Source organism: Orycteropus afer, unplaced genomic scaffold (genome assembly GCF_000298275.1).
Source record: "Orycteropus afer afer isolate SDZICR_OR568_19922 unplaced genomic scaffold, OryAfe1.0 scaffold00102, whole genome shotgun sequence".
In the NCBI taxonomy this organism is placed as follows: Eukaryota; Metazoa; Chordata; class Mammalia; order Tubulidentata; family Orycteropodidae; genus Orycteropus; species Orycteropus afer.
The window spans coordinates 9,790,835-9,810,307 of NW_006921689.1; the positions used below are offsets into that span (position 1 = coordinate 9,790,835).

Below are 19,473 nucleotides of genomic sequence, written 5' to 3' on the forward strand. Positions count from 1 at the left end.
AATCAGCTAATGAAAAGCATTCGACTGCTAGCCAAAAGGTCAGTGGTTTGAACCCACCAGCCGCTCCATGGCAGGAAGATATGGTAGTCAACTTCTATAAAGATGACAGCCTTAGAAACCGTATGGGTCATGTCTGCTCTGTCCTATAGGGTCGTTATGAGTCCGAATTGACTTGATGGCAGTGGGTTTTGGTTTAATAAAAACCCAAAAAATCACAGTGATCTGATATGTGGTACATGAGGTTGGCATGTGCTGGAACTGTCTTGATGGTGGCTAAGCTCTGGTAGTGTAGTGCCTAAGGCACTTGGCTGCTAACCAGATGGCTGGTGGTTCAAACCCACCAACCACTCCTTGGAAGAAAGGTTGGGCAATCTACTTCCGTAGTGATAACACCTCAGAAACCCAAGGAGGGTTTGCTATGAGTCGGATCCGGCTCAATGGCAAATAACAACAGCAACAACATCAGTGGAGAGATTTAAGATATCTCAAAGTATCTCACCTGCTCTTCCATCTCCCTCACTCATATTCTCACACTTCACTCCTTCCCTGTCCAGCTGCTCTTTCCCCTAGAATAAGAAAGAGGAGGCTTCCCAGATTCTCAAACCAGAACTTAGATTGAATTTCACTATATAACCGGTGTCATAAAGAGTGGTTAGATGTTATTGAATTAACAGCCTCATACTTTAGGAACATTTTGGGTTCTGTGGGCTGACCTGAGGACTCCATGAATTCTCAATTCCCAGCAGCCAACTTCAAAACAGACATTTGAACTCGTCTGGCTCTACTTGGGAGTAGCCTGTAGTCTCCCTCATAAAAGGAGGTGGCCCACGTGGTTTAACCAAATCTTCTCTCCAGGGGCTGTAGCCTGAAATTTTATTATTTAATTTAAGGCTCAGGTTCCTGAAATAATATTCATCACCTTGGTATATAAGAAAAAGTGTACATGTGTGTGCACATGTGTGTGTCTGCATGCACTTCTGAGTATTAGAAGTATCTGAGAATAGCTGTTGATTGTAAACTGAGGTGGAGAAGAGATAAAAGAAAGAAAACAAAGATAGCAAGATAGTATATCAGACTTTAGAGCCTCCAGCTTAGAGAGAAGGGAAGCTACATGGCCTATCCAAGTAGGGATGCTTCACAGTCAAGATGTCTGGGTTTAGATCCCTACTCTAGCATTTAGTATAGGTGTGGCAATGAGCAAGTTACTTTTTTTTTTTTTCTTTTTTTTTAAAAGTCTCATTTCTCCTCTTTGAGTTATCTGGAAGGGTTATTGTGGGCATTAAGTATGATAAAGGATGTAGCACGGTGGCAGTGAATCTCCACAGTAGAGAGCCTGGCAACTTTACCCATTACAACCCTAAGGCTGGCTGGTCTCCAAATGATTCAGTTGTTGTTCCCAAATGAAATGAGTTTGCTTCTCTGTGGTTGACAGTGAATCCTGACCAAATTTGCTCCAGGTTAATTCTGTCCATGGTACCTAGTGTAGCACACCCATGCATTCTGATCAGAAGGAGCATGTAGTGAAGAACATGGGATTCTCTTGCACTCGCTTTCCTGAACAGAGGTCCTGGTGCAGAGAACTTGTTTGTCAGTCTGCAAGTTGACCAAAATAGGGCATTCTTACTGCTGCTTTCACTGCAGCCCCTTCTTAAAGCAATGCTATGTGAAAATAGTGAAAACATAGACATGGGTTACATGTAGTGATAATTGTCACTAAAAGATAATAAAGTCTTAGCACCATATTTCCTTTTCATTCAGCTTTTCACTCTCTTCTTTTCTCCATTCTCATTTTTGATGCTAGGAGATTCTCCCCCAGAGCTTATATCCTCTGTTTTCAAGCTTTCTATTTTGTCTCAGTCTAGGTCAGTCTCTTGTGATCACTCAGGCTAGTAGTTTATCAGCAAAGGCTTGTAACCTCTGGAGTTCCCAGGTGATGCAAACAGTTAAAATGGTTGGCTGCTTACCAAAAAGTTGGAGATTCGCGTCCATCCAGAAGTATCTCAGGAGGAAGGGTATTTACCTCTGAAAAATCAGCCATTGAAACCCTATGGAGTAGAGTTCTACTGTGACATATGTGAGGTCACTATGAGTTGGGGTGTCCATAAGTCAGAGTCAACTGTATAGCAACTGGCTGGTTGTCATCTTTGCTGAGTTGAAGTTCAAGCAGCTAACTCAAAAAGGCTGCTGGTTTCCTAAACATGTGAGAAGTCTCACTGGCCTCTTTTTAGGGGACTGACCATTCTTGGCATTTAAATGGCTAAATAAGTCCTTACATTTGTGCCTTGTGACTTCAGACTTAAGTCAGTCGTTTGAAATCTTGTGCTCTTTGATTTTCAACTGTTATTACTTACCCTCAAAAATGGCCTTATAAGAATCCCAAACTTAACTAAGGAGACTATTTGCGTGGGGGAATACTTTCAGTTATCAGCCCTAAAGAGAAAAGCGTTAAGTGGCATATTTCACATGATTTTCATGAGGGTACATGAAGTAGCAAACAAAAGTAAGGCTAGAAGCTGGAGATTTGGAAGGCAAAGTATAATGGCGGACTGAAAATACACAGATTGCTTTAAGGCCCCTGTAGAATGTACTGTGTTATAGGAGATACTGTGAGTAGGTTTTACTCCATAGTTTCCATTTTTATTGCCAAAGCTTCTCAAGTTCTGCATAGTTCATTGATTCTGTTGTGAGTCATTCCTGTGCCCTAGAATGTGGTCTCTGATTGTTTCCATGTTTCATAACATGCCAATAAGCACATGAATTGGTCTGGGCAACCACATGAGGGAGGAAAATGTTCGGAAAAAATGAAGCCCTGGTAGGGAGTAAAATGTACACAGCTGGGCTTTCCACTCCAAGGGTATTATTTGTGGGCGACTAGGGCACAGGTTTGGCAGCCTCACTTGAAGAATTGGAGCTCCACTGGAGTTGGTCTCCAAGGCCCGATTTGCCAAGGTGGTTCCTGGCCCAGCAAGCATGATTATTTAGTAGATCATTGTCTGCTTTATTTTTTCCTTTAATCTCTCTGCTATTGGTTTTCTGTCTTCTACTTTGTGTCCCACCTTGAAATACACAGGCAAGGGTATATATAAACCTCATACTCAGCAAACTGTAGCAGCCCTGATTAGTGTTAGAAGCAGAAATGGCTTAAATGAGTTTAGGCACTCTCTGGTTTTAAGGGGTCCTCACCAACATGTGCCTTTAATCACAGCAAATTAGTGAGACTCATTATTGCTTGTATTATCTTACAAGCTTTATATTGAGGAGGAAAGAGAGGATTCATTTCAAAAATTATGATAGTGGCTGTGGAGGCCCTGAGTGGTACAAATAGTTAACCGCTGGGCTGCTATCCAAAAGGTTGGGGGCTCAAGTCAACCCAGAGGCACTTCAAAGAAAGGCATGGCCATCTGCTTCTAAAATATCAGCCATTGAAAACCTTATGGCACACAGTTCTACCTTGACATACATGGAGTCACCATTGAGTCAGACTCGACTGCCACTCACTTGGTTTGATGTGTGTTTGTTTGTTTTTGTTGTGGCTATACTTACTGTTTTAATATATAAATGTCAGCAAAGAGGAGTGAAATCTTGGCACCCAACTGATAGGACACGATTTCAAATATCATGCAATGTGGGCCACATTAATTAATAGTGAAAGCATAGGGCTACATTTTAAGAAATTCTGAATTTGATTTCCAAACTATATAAATCCCATTTTCTGTTCCCGCGTAGGGAATCATTTAAGGCAGTTGATAGCATCCACTGTGAGAGCAGATTAATGTTTTGAGCATCATAAATTTAGGTATATCCTAGGACAGAGAACTGGGAAATCCCTGTTACACTAACTTGAGTTATTTGTGCTAAAGAATGGAGGTTAGATACTATCAAGGCCAAAGAAATTAGGACTGGTGGTGCACTACGTTAGCAGTTTAGGGGTTTAGAATGCAGGAGCTCATTATTTAAGAAGCAGTGAGTTTCTGTTTATGGTGATAGGAAATTTGGCATCAATTAAGGGTAATGGTTGCACAACATGATTAATGCAATTGCTGTCACTAAGTTATGCACATGAAAAATGTCGAATTGGCAAATGTGTGTATGTGTATAATGATTTTTTAAAAGGAAGAAAGGGTCAGGAATTGGAAATGATAAGAATAATAATTCAAATTATATATATTTATATCATGTACAATTTTATGCCTTAACAATAAACCTGGAATGTTAAAAGAATACAGCATCTTGACATATTGCCAGTGGATCATTGCTAACATAAAGACCACTCCCTCCTCCACCTATGTCCTCCTTAGTCCTTGAATGTCACCTTGGTAAACCTCCTCCCATAGTCACAGTTGGTTCTGTGGCTAAGGAAAGCAGTGCTGGGCAAGAGGCAGAAAAAAATGGAGATTCTGGCCAAACTTATTCTTACTTTGCTGTAAAACAAATCTTGAGATTTGTTCAGAGTCTGAGGTCCTTTTGGGTTAAAAGTTGACAGAATCCTGTTGAAGATTATTAATGGCACTGTTATTGTTTCCATTGTCGTTATTGGTTTTGGAAGGCCCAGCCTTGGCCAATGGCAGACTAATTCTTGGCCCCTCTGGTTTGTCAAGGTTCAGTAAATTTAATGGAGAGAAAATGCTTTCCAAATGCCAGGTCCGTGTCCTTTTCCAAATAGAACTGGAAGCACCGAAGGCCTCAAACATTTAATTTCTCAAAGTGTAGCCCAAAGCTCTGCCTATCTAGGGCAACAGAAACAGCTTTTTCCTTGAGCAACTTTTAAGGACAGCCACACAAACATTGCCTTAGAGTCTGCATGATGTATGGGATTGTTTTTGAAAAGTGGTGGATATTTAATGTAAATAGGACACTGGCAACAAAAAGAATGATGCTCATGTTGGCAGCCTAAAGGATGTTTGGGTCCTTATCTAACAAGTTCCATACTCCTGGTTTTCTCTTGTCAGCAGACACAGTGTCAGATAAAAGAGAAGGAATCCCACCAACTTCTTGTTTGGAAAATTCTTCATTCCCCACCTGATTCCCTGTAATTTGAAAAGCAGTTTACTGATTCTGGCTCAAAACATTCCTATTAATGCTAATGAGGGGATGAGGGCCTGGGAAAGAGCTAGACCAGGAGAGGAAATACAGCATTGCTCCTGGTGACTTTGTGCAGAACTCTTCTTGTTCTTCACATTTATGGCTATAGCACTCCCAGTCTGCATGAGATCGTTTATGAGGTCTGAGAACTGTGAATTAATCCCTACACTTGCATTTGTTCAGAGTCGAGTACATGGTTTTGCTCTGTTCTCTTAGCAAGGCTGACATTCAACTGGGATGCACCAGTGTAATTAGGTTGTTGTTGTTACTAGCTGCCATCAAGTTTCCCCTACCCTCCAACCCTATGCACTGTGGAACAAAATGCTGCTTAGTCCTGCACCATGCACATCATCAGATTCAGATGAGACCCTTGCGATTCATAGGGATTTTATTGAGTGATTTTCAGAAGGAGATTGCCAGGCTTTCCTTCCTAATCTCTTTGATGGAAGGTGAAACCTGTGCAGCATCATAGTAGCATGCAAGCCTCCACTAACTGAGAGGTTAGTAACTGCACATAAAATGTACTGCCCAGGGATCAAACCAGAGTCTCCTGCATGTAAGGTTAGAATTCCACCCCTGAACTCCCTCAGCTTCCAGTATAGTTGTTTTAGTCGTTAGAACTTGAAATGCATCAGTACTGGCTGGTATACAGAAATTATTTTTTCATTGAAACCTTGAGTCACCTACTGATGATACACAGTGGCAGTGACACTAGGGTGTTGCTGGACTAAGGCAGAATAGAAGTTGCAGCAAGGCTATGTGGGAACCCTAACTCTGCTCAGGAGTAATTGGCACTGAGGGGTACAATCTTTTAAGGGTCTGAGCCAAGAGGGAAGAGCTAATACCCTCATGCTAACTGGTCATGACAAAGAAGCCACTCTGACCCAGATATTTTCTGCTTACAATAAATATTGAGACATAATGACTCTCAATTTAATGGAGGATGTTATGGGAAAACTTGTTTGTGACTCCCTATGTCAACATCTAGTGGGATGCATCAACCAAAAGGGCATATCAGTGTGGTGTATAAATTACATAGTGTGGTTTTTCTAGCCATAAGTCTTTGTAAATCTGTGGTGGGATTTGCCATGAGCAACTAAGTAGCTCCTGATTGTTAAAAGTCAGCCACCTGCAGTATTTCTGTTGGGAGCAGCACAGAGTAATTTTCTGGGAAATTTGCTCTCAGGTGTACAGAATTCTGATGTTGGGATTGGTTAGTTTGGCCACTCTGCCAGGCTCAAAAGGAGCCCTCCTAGAGCCAGAAGAAGTCTCTCTGACTGCTGGCTGAGAAAGACATGCTGCTGAGAGAAATGCACTCCTGAGAGACACACACTTGCTCAGAGAGAGAGGCGAGAGACATGTGCTGCTGAGAGAGAGATGCAAGAGGCATGCACTGCTGAGATAGAGATTATTGGCTGCTAAGTGAGACAGCTGGCTGCGAGAGACTGAGCCTGTTCCTGAACTTGAATTGTAACCTGTTGATTCCCTAATAACCCCCAAAATCTGTGAGTTCTGTGTGGCCACTGCAGCGAATTATCAAACCCAGCAGAGAGGTGGTGGGTGCTGTGGGAGGACTGTTGGTGTCAGGGTTGGTGAAAGGGCTGGAGGAAGGCAGCATGTCTGGCCTCACTGGAAGAGGCCTTGGGCTGCTGATAGTGATTGTCTTTCTCTTGTGGGGTTAGAGAAGGTCAGAAGGTGCAGCCTCCCTGCCCCTTTGGCAACCAGTAAGTATTTTTAATTAGTAAATGGTATGGAAAATAGTAGAATGGTTCAATGAACTGGGAGCAGTTGTGTGATATAGAATCTGTTGGTTTTTTTTTTTTTTTTTTTTTTAGCAGAGTAGTATTTTTCGGTTTTATGGTTTTAGATATGAAAAGGTGTCATTGCTCTGGTGGTTAAATGCTTTCATATCATCCTCATTTCAAGTATTCCTTTGTTCTTTGAGTCTTCCAGTAAATAATGGTCAGTAAAGATGGATGAAAAGGGAAAATATGCAAACCAGAGTGTTTTCCCATTTGGACAAAATGTATATGGCCAAATATTAGTTGAATGCAGAGGATGGCTCTACTACTAAGAGAGGATAGAATCATTGGGACAATATCATCCTTGTGGATAATTAAGTATTAAATTGGGTTTTTAAAACTGCCGGAAGAGGTACGGAAACTTGTGGAAATAAACAGTTCAGCATATAATCTTTGTGCCCACTAAAATATATTCCAATATATATTATCTACCACCAGCCACTCCTCGGAAGGAAGATTGGGCAATCTACTTCCATAGTGATACTGCCTCGGCAACCCAAGGAGGGGTTGCTATGAGTCGGGGCTGACTCAGACGGCACACAAAAACAACATATATAATATAAGGTTTCTGGGTGGTAAAAACTGTTAATCCAGTAGGCTGCTAACCAAATGATTGGAGGTTTGAAAACACTCAGATGCAACTGGAAAGAAAGGCTTGATGATCTGCTGCTCAAAGAATCAGCCTGCTAGCTGAAAGGTTAGGAGTTCAACTCCACCCAGGGGTGCCTTGCAAGGAAGGCCTGGCCATGTACTTCTGAAAAACCAGCCATTGAAAACCCTATGGATCATAGTTTTGCTCTGACACACAGGAGTCTCTATGAGTTGCAATCAAGTCCATGGCAAGTGGTAAAATATATAATATTGATATATACTTATGTGCTATCTAAACCTGTCTATCTATATACACACATACACACTATCTCAAACTTTCTTTTTTTTTGCATTTTCCCTTATTAAATGAGCATTAATAAATACGTATTAACATTTCCTTCCTCCAGTAATAACTTTGATTTGAGTTATGAAATGTTAGCATACTTTCTGTCCATTCCTTGCAGAACAATCCTAACACTTGGAAATAATTCTGCCCAAAGTTCCTAGACCCTGATTTTCACTAATTTTTTTGCAATACTGTGCATTTATAAGGAGTTCTATGGTTAATGCATTCAGCTGCTAACCAAAAGTCAGTTGGAGGAAGATGAGGCAATCTGCTTCTGTAAAAATATACAGCCTTGGAAACCCTACGGGGTTCTCTATGAGTTGGAATCATTCGATGGCCATGGGTTTGGTTTGGGTTTTGGTATGCATTTATGTTCAGTCATGATATCCCATGGGTCACTTATTGCCTATTCTAAGTCTTCCTTTGGCTGTATAATATGGTCACAGGCAGGCTATTCAAACTACCATGTGGCACATAATTTTGCATTCGCAATGCTAGATCCCTTTGGCTGTGTCACTTTGTTATGCTACAACTGGAACACTGGTGTTTCGCCATGCTCAGTAAATATTCGTTAAATTGAAATGAAAAGGTTTCATTTTCAGAAAATTTTAGGCCATTTAAAAATAAGCCAGCCTAGACCACACTATACTCGATCATAAAGTTGGCTTCCACTCATAGAGAACCTATGATGTGCCAAGCACTTCCAAGATAAGTCAAGTGGGAGGAAAAAATGAAACTAGAGACATTTTCCCAAAGCATAGTCAGGAGACTAACTGGAGAGACTCCTATGAGAAATTTTGGATGACAAGCTTCTCTCCTGCATGCATTTATGTATGTTTATCATTCCATCAACTTGCTTTTGATTGTTTGCCATGAAAGAGGTAAAATATTTTATGAATTAATTCCTTCACTTAAATTTAGCCTTGGTCAACCTGTTCTCTCCATAACTGTGGAGAAATGAAATCTTACCACATAAAAGCAATCACTTCATAATAATTAAAAGAAATACCTCCCCACAATTCAGCCAAAAAGCTGAACTGTCTTATTCAATTTACGTTAAATAGCTTTACTGGGCGATGTTTCTAAACCACAGCCTGGAAACATGTTTCATTGCTCTCTTTTCCTCCCTCGGGTCTCTGACACATTTTCTTCTCAAAAGACTTAGGCTCAGCTAGACTAAGGGAATTGTTTTGAATCTTACAACTACCTGTTTGGAGAATCAGGAGCTTGCAACATACCTCCATATGAAATCAATAAAGCTGAATGTTTGAGGCAAAGAATATTTCATTTCACCTCAGTGTACCTTTGTGGCTACCTAGCCATTGCCATTGAGTCAGTTTTGACTCATGGTGACCCCAAGTGTTACAGCATAGGACTGATGTAATCGTTCAGGAAGCAGATTGCCAGCCCTTTATTCCATGGCACCACTAGTTGGTTTTGAACCACCAGCCTTTCTTTAGATTACTAGTCAAGGGCAAATCATTTGTGCTACACTGGAACCTATTTGCTTGTATCTCAAACAAACTCAGACTAATTTCCATTTAGTCAATTCCAACCCAAAGTGACCCTATAGGACAGAGTAGAACTGCCCCATAGATTTCTAAGACTGTAAATTTATGGAAGCAGACTGCCTCATCTTTCTCCTGGGGAGTGGCTGATGGGTTCAAACTGCCAACCTTTTGGTTAGTAGCCCGGTGTTTTAACCACAGTACCACCAGAGCTCTCTAGGAAGTCCTAAATAAATATCTGTTAAAACGATAACATGTTGTTTTTTCACATTTAGAAAGATTTAGATAGTTTGTAATAATAACAACAAGAAGGAATCCAGAACATAGTCTAACTAATAATTAATAGTAGCCAATGCAGATTCATGGGAGAAAGGCTTGGTGATCTGCATCCATAAAGATTATAGCCTAGAAAACTCTATGGAGCAGTTCTACTCTGTCATGTGAGATAGCTAATCGAGTTGAAAAAAAAAAAAAAAAACTCAGCAGTACCCAACAGCAACAATACTTGTTGGTCAACTGAAACAAGGGAAACCCTCCGTGAGATGGATTGATACCATAGCCATAACAGTGGACTCAAACATACCAATGATCATTAAAATGGCCCAAGACCAGGTTTTGTTCTGTTATACATAAGGCCAACATTAGTCAGAGCTGGGGGATGGACAGCCAGCAACAACAATACTTGTTGATTACCTCTTTGTGCCAGGTATTGGGTTGCATCCTTCAGGAACATCATATTTAATCCTTACAATAGCCTTATAATGCTGGGGATACTCTTCCCATTCTATTGCTCTCAGAGCAGTTAAGCTTTGGTCCTGGAGAAAGAGAAGCAGCTTATTGGTCATCCAATCAGATTCTGCCTAACTTCCCTGAATCAGTCATGTAGCTGCCTCTGTTCACTTCAAAATCATAGGAAAAGGCAAAAAATCAGCAGTGGTATATGGTCATTTATCCCTGATTCTAATTCTTAAATACTCAGAAAACAAACCAAACCCATTGCCATTGAATCATTTCCAGTTCATAGTGACCCTATAGGCCAGAGTAGAACTCTACCCCATAGAGTTTCCAAGGCTTTAAATCCTTGCAGAAGCAGACTTCCTCATCTTTCTCCCACAGATGGTGGGATGGATTCAAACCAGTGACCTTTTGGTTAACAGCCCAATACTTTAACCACAGTGCCACCAGAGTTCCATATACTCAGAGAAAAGCTGCCTATGTTTCTTAGCTCTGATTTAGCTTTATACATGAAGTCTAACAAACAGTAACTCTTTCTAGAAATACCATTTCAGGTTTTCTCCCAGCATATAAAAGGAGGGGGAGGGCTGTTGTCAAAGTAAAACACTTCTAGAGAGGAAAATGGAACTAGTTCATTTGCATTAGCTAATTAGAAAAACGATAAATTTCTGTTGTTCTCTCCTGTCTTTTTTGTTGTTCACTCTACTTTTGACTTTCTCTAGAATGTTAAAATCAGAAATTATTTGTTTAGTATTTGGCTGAAAACGAAAGACTTGAGAAGGAGTATTTGTCAATAGATCTATGTCTTTAAATTTAGCCTCAGAAATTAGATGAATGGTGCTCAGGCTCTTCAGAGAATGAGGCTGAGAAAGGAAGTGCTAAGGTCATGATGAGAGAGAGAGGATATTTCTTTTCAGATTAACTCAGAGAAAGCTTCTACTCCTGCTTCTGACAACATGCATATGTATGTCCACATGCGTTAGACTCTTTCTCATAAACTCCCTCTGAGAAATACTTCCTGAGAGAAAACGGCAATGTCTAAATAGATTGTCTTTTTAAAATTGCTCCCAATTTTTGCAGTTGAGTTTGAAACTTTTAAAGCAGTTTTTTGGTAAAGAAAGATGAAAATGTATTAGTTAAATTGAGTACAAATGCAGTTTTTTTCTTCCTTTAGGTAGAAATTGATACAACATTTATTCCTCATAGTAATGTATTGTGGTTTTTTTTTTTTTTTTCCTCCTAAAGAGGTCAGATTGTAACTAAAACAGTAACAGTAGCAATTTCAAAATGTATTCTTAAAAGTATGAGACAAATTAAAATTAGTATGCTTTTTGGTATACGTTTTTACAGGGTCTGTAAACTGGTTAGTTTGAATTCTCTGAAGAACAGATGCTATTGCAGGGAAACAGAAAATGACAATATTACTTACAGAATGCAATTCATATTCTACTTAAAAGCAAATAATTGTCTAGTAATTCTGTTCACTGGACCGAAAATTCCAGCTCCTAGGATAGTAACGCCTTGTTGCTTTTGTTGAAATCCAAAGATTGTGACTTTGGAGCCTTTCTTTGTCACATAGAAGGCATACTGGCTGATAGAAAATATTGTTAGGAGATTTCTTTACTGAGAAAATGGGATTTCAGTTAAGAATGCCTCCCATTTTTCTTTTAATCTTAGATAGAAAAGGTAAATATATTCTAATTGGTAGCCTTACTTGAAAATATAATGCTGTGTTTGTCATTTTTCATTAGACTTCTTAATGCCCAATGGACACATGAGTAAATTTGAGGCTTTCTACAGATGTGAAATTATTCTTTGCTCTTTGTTACACTAATTGGGTTGAATACCTTTTATGGACTTTGGCTCAGTTCCATGCAGAAATTGTAGATTATTCATCGCAAATGATTGAATTTTAAATTATTTAAAACTTTGCAGTGCTAGTGTGTGACCTTCTGTGACTGTTTTGCAAGAACAGAAAACTCTTTTTTCCCTAGACATTACAAATTTAATGTGTTTGGGATACAAATATCATTTATATAGTCTTCAAAAAGGACATATGCTTGTGTTGTTGCTAGATTTATAGATCATTTCTATTTTTCTTACAACAAGCATATGGAGATCATGATAGCTCGAGATGAAATAGCTTGTACCTTTTAAGTCTGAATGATTGGACACTAACAATCTCCCTGTGTAGTTTAAATGCCTAAGTGTAATCTTCCCCAATAGGATGCATACCATCTATCCCTGAACAAATCTATTTTCTCTTTTAAAGTTTTATGAAGTTTCAAATACCTCTCTCCTGATTTGACTCACCCATAATCTGCAACTTATTTTTCCCCAGGAAAATTGAATCTATTCCTGCTTAGTATTCCTACCAGTTTGAAAAATATTGTTTATATTGGCATCAGAGCAGTAATTTACATATACTGGGATAACAAGAACCAGAAAAAGATCAGCTTAAAATGAAATGCAGAGAGACCATTGTCTTTCAACAGCAACGCAAAGTAAAGCTAATAGAGAAATGGATGAGCATCTGCCCTGACTGTGTCACTTGTTTCTTCTAGGTGAAGTGTGACCAGTATTGGCCCAGCCGAGGCACAGAAACCCATGGGCTGGTCCAAGTGACACTGCTTGATACTGTGGAGCTGGCCACATATTGCGTTCGAACATTTGCACTTTACAAGGTTTGCTTTTTCTTTGCTCCCTCTCCCTTTCTCTTTTTCAAGATTTAAAGAAAGCTACTTTTGAGAAATCAAATCTCTTACAGCTTTCCTTAAATCTTGATCCCACTGGCAACAGTGAAGAATGAAATAATTCTTCCATTATCGCTCAGCAATTTTTCTCCTAGTCTGGCAATTTATCAGTGAAGACAAAACTCTTGCTCCGAATGAAACTTTCAACAAATGAAGAATAGATGAAGAAAGACTAGGCTTCCTGTACCATATAACAGGAGCACGCCTGATAGTTAAACCTGAAAAATGGAATGCTTCTCACATAAGAATTTTATCTTCCAGAGCAAATATTTGTCATTTCCAAATAGCTCAAGGTTCTTATCTCCAAAGAGTACGTCTTCCCAAAGGATAGAGGCTCGGAAAGGAATTAAGATGGCACATTTTAGTAGTACCCTTTCCACACATTATTCTTTTTTTTTTTTTTAATAATTGTACTTTCAGTGAAAGTTTACATAGCAAATTAGGTTCTCATTTGACAAATTCTATACAAGTTATTCAGTGACAGTTAACATTTTTCACCATGTGTCAGATTTCTCTTTAATTGCATCTAGTTTTTTACATTTCTAGTGCTCTAGCTTCCTGCCCCTTTTTCTTCTTTGCTTTAGAGTCACTGTTGACCTCTTGGCCTCATGGATGATTTTTTAATGGAGCAATGTACTCATGGGTAATATCCTTTATTTTCAGTGTCAATCTGTTATTTCACTAAAAGGTGACCCCAAGGATAGTTTCACTTAAGGTTTAAAGAACATCTCAGGGCAATAGTTTGAGGGAGTTGCTAGTCTCAACTGGTCCAATAAATCTGGACTTTTTAAGAACTTGAATTTTATTCTTCATTTTTCTCCCATTCTGTCAGAGTCCATCTACTGTGGCCCTAATCACAATGGTCAGTAGTGATAGCTGGGCATCACTGAGTTTTTTCTAGTCCACACAGTATTCTTCATTGAAAACTGAGGCAGGGAACCAGAATTTCAGCCTATGTTCTTACTTCCCAGAATGGTTCAAGCGAGAAGAGAGAAGTGAGACAATTCCAGTTCACCGCCTGGCCTGATCATGGTGTTCCGGAACACCCAACACCTTTCCTGGCTTTCTTAAGGAGAGTCAAAACCTGTAACCCTCCAGATGCAGGTCCAATGGTTGTGCACTGCAGGTAAGGCCCACTGAGAGCATCTGTCTTATTTGTAGCCAAAAGCTTTGTTGGGAAAACAGAAAGCTAAGTTGTTCCTCACTGGATGTTTCTTTGTAACTTCTTGTTACTCTGGGACAGTAAATATTTTTTTAAATAATACTAATTATTCTTTTTTGTCAAATGAGACCTACTCTGAAGTCAGTAGGAAGGATTGATATACATGCATATTCAGAGTCCCCTGGAGACAATAGACAACTATGGTCCATTGTTATTTTCTAGTTGGGACATAAGCAAATAAGTAGATAAACACATAATTAATCAATTGTTTATATGGCCATAAAATATATAAAACAGAAAAGAATTGATAATTAACCTTATAATTAAGGTCATGTGTCTCCTCCTATGTGGGGGAATATTCTTAAAAACATCTGCCTATGAATTATTTGACAAGTCCTTGTAGGCTCAGCTGGAATAATCTTTTTACTGTTTACAGTGCAAAGATTTGCTCAACAAAATAATATTGTAAACATGAAAACTTTCAAGGAGAATGTCCTCCTGCTTAAAGATGTCTTTTGTACATTGGTACTATCAAGCCACTTAATAGCAAATGTACTTAATGATTTTTTAAATAAAATACTTAAGTTTTTTTTTTAAATATATACATAGTTTGTAATTTGTAAAATAGTTATATATTTGGTGATGATGGCTTATATTTCCTTTGAAATGTCTATAATTTATTTTTTCACTGATTATGACTACTATACTATTACTGTCAGATTTTACTCCATATAAGTGCTCATACATTTTTAATATTAAATTCATTTCTTTCAGTTGCCTGCATTATTCTCAAGTATCCTTATTAAAGGATTACTCAAGATATCTAGTCAGATTCTATTACTGTGAAGTAATTATATAGTTCTTGTGAATTCACAATAGTTTCTTATAACCCAAGTAATTCAAAGAGGAGAGAATATGGCTTCTTGAACAGATAAGTAAAATTAGAGGATGGACATCTATAAAAAAAGGACAGGAAATGTCTATCATAAACTACTTCTATCATAACTTAATAGCATAACTCTCTCACACCCTATATTATACTCCAGCATAATACCAGAGACCCTACGAATAGCTGCAAAGGATAAGAAAGAATGAACCATCATTATTTTTGCAAAAAGAGGAAGAAAATTAATGTATTAGAATAGAAGTAATAAAAATTGCTAAAGAATTATCTGGAAAATTCCAACCAATAATGTTTTATTTTCCTTTTCCAGAATTTTTTTTTTTCACTAATACCCAATGAGTGTATTGACCTCTAGTTTATATAGTATTTCACAAATTCTAAAGCACTCTTCCATCCTTTATTTTGTTTTATTTTTATAATAACATAGGGACAATAGAAGGCAGAGGAAATGAAAAGCTATAGTGTTTGGTTCATGAAAAAAAAAACAGCAGTTGCCTTCAAGTCTGTTCTGACGCATGAAGACCTGCATGTGCATAGTACAACTGCTCCATAGGGTTTTTGTGGCTCTGACTTTTCAGAAGCAAATTGCAGCCTGTCTTCCAAGACACCTCTGAGGGGGTTGAAATGGCAGCTTTTCTGTTACTAGCCCCAATGGTACTTGGTTCAGGTACTAAAAGCTAAACTTGGGGTGGGACAATTGGGCCTTCTGCCTCATGTTTCATATTTTGTGCTCCTGTAACCAGGACACAGGCTTTGAAGACCAGTCACGAGGTTGAAGTTTTCTCCATAATTTTGAATCAATGATGCAGGGTCCTGGCCCTGTCTGTTGGTTTCAGATCAGGCACTAGACACCAATGTATAGACTGTTCTGTACATAATTCTTTTCAGGCCTCACAGAACTGGGATGACTGGTTAAAAAGAGGCCTTGCTTGATGTGAGCTGAATTTAATTATAAAAGTCACACATGAAATTTTTTCAGAGGAAGCTTGGCAATAAGATAGGGGCACCAGAAGTTTGATTTCACTGAAGAAATGCTGCCATAATAATACCAAATGGCAAAAATGCAGTTCACTCTCTGTTGATCATAAGCAAGGTGTGAGGCTTTCTGCAAGGTTATTTGAGGGATTTAGAGAAGTGTGCAAACAGGAGAGAGAAGATCGTTACTGTTAGCTGCTTTCCGACTCATGGTGGCCCCATGTACAGTGAAAGGAAACACTGCCCAGTCCTTTGCCATTCCATCATCAGTGCAGATTGAACCATGTGATCCATTGAGTTTTCATTGGCTGATGTTTGCAAGTAGAATGCCAGCCCTTTCTTACTAATCTGTCTTAATCTGGAAGCTCCGCTGAAACCCCATCTGCATTGCAGCAACACACAGGCCTCCACTGACAGATGGGTGGTGGCTGCACTTAGCTATTATGTCCAGTTGTGAGAAAACACACCCAGTTGGACTTACCTCTGAGTGACTAGACTACGCAGGAGAAATAAGAAAACCAAGATGAATGTGCAGAGCTAATAGATGCTGACATATGTAAGTGCTGTGCCTGAGGCCCTGGATAAGCTATAAAGAGATTGTGTACTGAAACAAACAAGAGAAGAGTAGGTAAATTGGTGAAAGAGATTTGTTATCAATGTTGAAACAGTGAAGGAAAGATGCAACATAAAATGAGCTCTGTGCAATAACCTGTGATCACCCACAGAAAATTTCATGTGTCTCCAAAGAAATCTTTGCCTCTTTAGGAAATGCCCTGTCAACAGGGTCATATTGCAAACCATCAGGGATCCTTGACTCATATACAAGTATGTTAAAACTTGAGAGTGTAATATTTCTGCCAGAGTGGCAGATAAAATCATTCTAGATAACAATTACTCTTGTGGTATTGCAGAAATGCTAGTTTAGAAACTTCTCTAAGGAGGAAGAAGTATGCAAAAAGCCATAATAGCCAACCAATAAAGGATACAGATCACACTTACAAAGATCATGTTGCAAAGTCACACAAAATACTCTTGACTATAATTATATATTTCATGTTGTGATTTCTCTTATGTAGTTGAAAATTGTCTCTGTAATTAAGTAGGGAAAAACACGTGGGCAGTGGTGGTACAGTGGTAGAATTCTCACCTTCTATGCAAGAGACTCTAACCCAACAGCTACTCTGTGGAAGAAAGATGATGCAGTCTACATCTGTAAAGATTTACAGCCCTGAAAACCCAATGGGGGTCTCTATGAGTTGGCATTGACCTCATGGCAGTTTGGTTTGGCTTGGATGCAGGAGACTTGGGTTTAATTTTTGGCCAATGCACCTCAAATGAAGCCACCACCCATGTATCAGTGGAGGATGTCAAGTTCCTATGAGACTGAACAGGTTTTAGGGGAGGTTCCAGACTAAGATAGACTAGGAAGAAATGTCTGATGATCTGCTTCCAAAAATCAGCCAATGAAAGTTATAAATCACAGTGATATGATCCCATTGTGCATGGAGTCACTGAGTTGGGGGGCTGACTTGTTGGCAACTAACAAGAACAAGGGACAAACTCAAAGTAATGCCAAGGCATTACTTGCTAATCCCAAACATGCTATAAGAAGAATGGGGGCTGTTCTAGGAGAGGTCTGGTAGAGGCAAAAAAAGAGGGGGGAGGGTAGAGAAAGAGAAAACACATATGTTTCCAGTGATTCTATCTAGTAATAAATGTTGTTGTTAAGTGCTATCAAATCAGGTCCAATTCATAGCAACCCTCTATACAATAGAACAAAATATTGCCTGATCCTGCATCATCCTCACAATCATTGCTGTTCTTGAATCCATTGTTGCAGCCACTCTGTCACTCTGTCTCATTGAAGGTCTTCCTCTTTTTTGCTGACACTCTCCTTTACCAAGCATCATGTCCTTTTCCAGCGACTGGTCCTTCCTATAACATGTCCAAAGTACATGACAAAAAGTCTGGCATCCTCACTTCTTTGGATCATTTTGGCTGTACAAGGCATATCTGTTTGTTCTCCTGATAGTCCATGGTAGATGAAATAATCTTCAGCAACACATAATTCAAAAGCATTAATTATTCTTTGGTTTTCTCTGTTCATTGTCCAGCTTTCACATGCATATGAAAAATTGAAAATGCCATGACATCTTTGCATTTTTAACACTTCGAAGAAGTCTTTTGCAGCAGATTTACCCCATGCAATACATCTTTTGATTTCTCTACTGCTGCTTCCATTGGCATTGATTGTGTAACCAAGTAAAATAGAATCCTTGACACGTTCAGTCTTTTCTCTTTCATGATGTTGCTTATTCGTCCAGTTGTGAGGGTTTCTGTTTTCTTTATATTGAGGTCTTATCCATACTGAAGTCTCTAATCCTTGATCTTCATCAGAAGAGCTTCAAAACCTCTTTACTTTCAGCGGTTAAAGTTGTGCCATGTGTATATTGCAGGCTGTTAATGAATCTTCCTCAAATCCCATGTTCTTTGTGTAGTCCAGCTGCTCAGATTATTTGCTCAGCATACAAATTGAATAAGTATGATGAAATTATACACCTCTGATTCACCTCATTCCCTGATTTTAAAACATGCAATATGCTCCTTGTTCTGTTTGAAAGACTGCCTCCTGATCTGTATACAAGTTCCACCTTAGTACCATTAAGTATTCTGGAATTCCCATTCTTCACAATGTTATCCATAATTTGTTGTGATCCACAAAATTGAAAGCCTTTGTATGATCAGTGTGTTTACACAGGTAAACATGTTTCTGTTATTCTCTGCTTTCAGCCAATATCCATGTAGCACCAGCAATGCTATCCATCATTCCACATCCTCTTCTGAATCCAACTTGAGTTTATGGCAGTTCCCTATTGATGTACTGCTGCAACTGTTTTTTAATTATTTTCAGTATAATTTTACTTACATTTAACATTAATGATACTGTTCAATAATTTCTATGTTCTATTGGATCATCATTCTTTGGAATGGGCACAAATACATATCTCTTCCAGTCATTTGGCCCGGTAGAGCTGACTTTTACTTCTTTTTAGCATAGACGATTAAGCACTTCCAGCATTGCATCCATTTGTTGAAACATCCCAGTTGGTATTCTGTCAATTCCTGAGTCTTGTTTTGCTCCAATTCCTTCAGTGCATCTTGGATTTTTTTCCGTCAGTACCTTTGGTTCTTGATCATATGCAACCTCCTGATGGTTGAGCATCGACCCATTCTTTTTGGAACAGTGACTCTGTGTATTCTTTCCATGTTCTTTGGATGCTTCCTGTGTCGTTCAAGTTTTTGGTTGGTTGGTTGGTTTTGGCCCATGGAATCCATCAGTGTTGCAACTTGAGGCTTGAATTTCTTTAAGAATATTCTTGAGAAATGCCAAACATCTTCTTCCTTTTTGGTTTTCTAACTGCAAATTTTTGTACATTTCATTGAAATACTTTAGTCTTTTCAAACCACTCTTTTAAATCTTCTGCTCAGCTCTTTTACTTCATCATTTTGTCAATTCACTTTAATAACTCTATGTTCCAGAGCAAGTTTGAGAATTTCTTCTGATATCAATGTTGGTCCTTTTTTTTTTTTTCTTTTCTGTTTTTTTTAATGACC

The 19,473-nt window shown here is 38.8% G+C and overlaps 1 protein-coding gene across 1 annotated transcript in view; it reads left to right on the forward strand.

The window, feature by feature from the left end:
- The window catches only part of PTPRD (protein tyrosine phosphatase receptor type D), a 463,281-nt gene that overhangs the window by 379,486 nt on the left and 64,322 nt on the right, over nucleotides 1-19,473 (forward strand). The window contains exons 29-30 of the mRNA XM_042781300.1: nucleotides 12,629-12,748; nucleotides 13,789-13,943. Of these exons, the coding sequence (XP_042637234.1) occupies nucleotides 12,629-12,748; nucleotides 13,789-13,943 (275 nt within the window). The remainder of the gene's footprint in view (nucleotides 1-12,628; nucleotides 12,749-13,788; nucleotides 13,944-19,473) is intronic.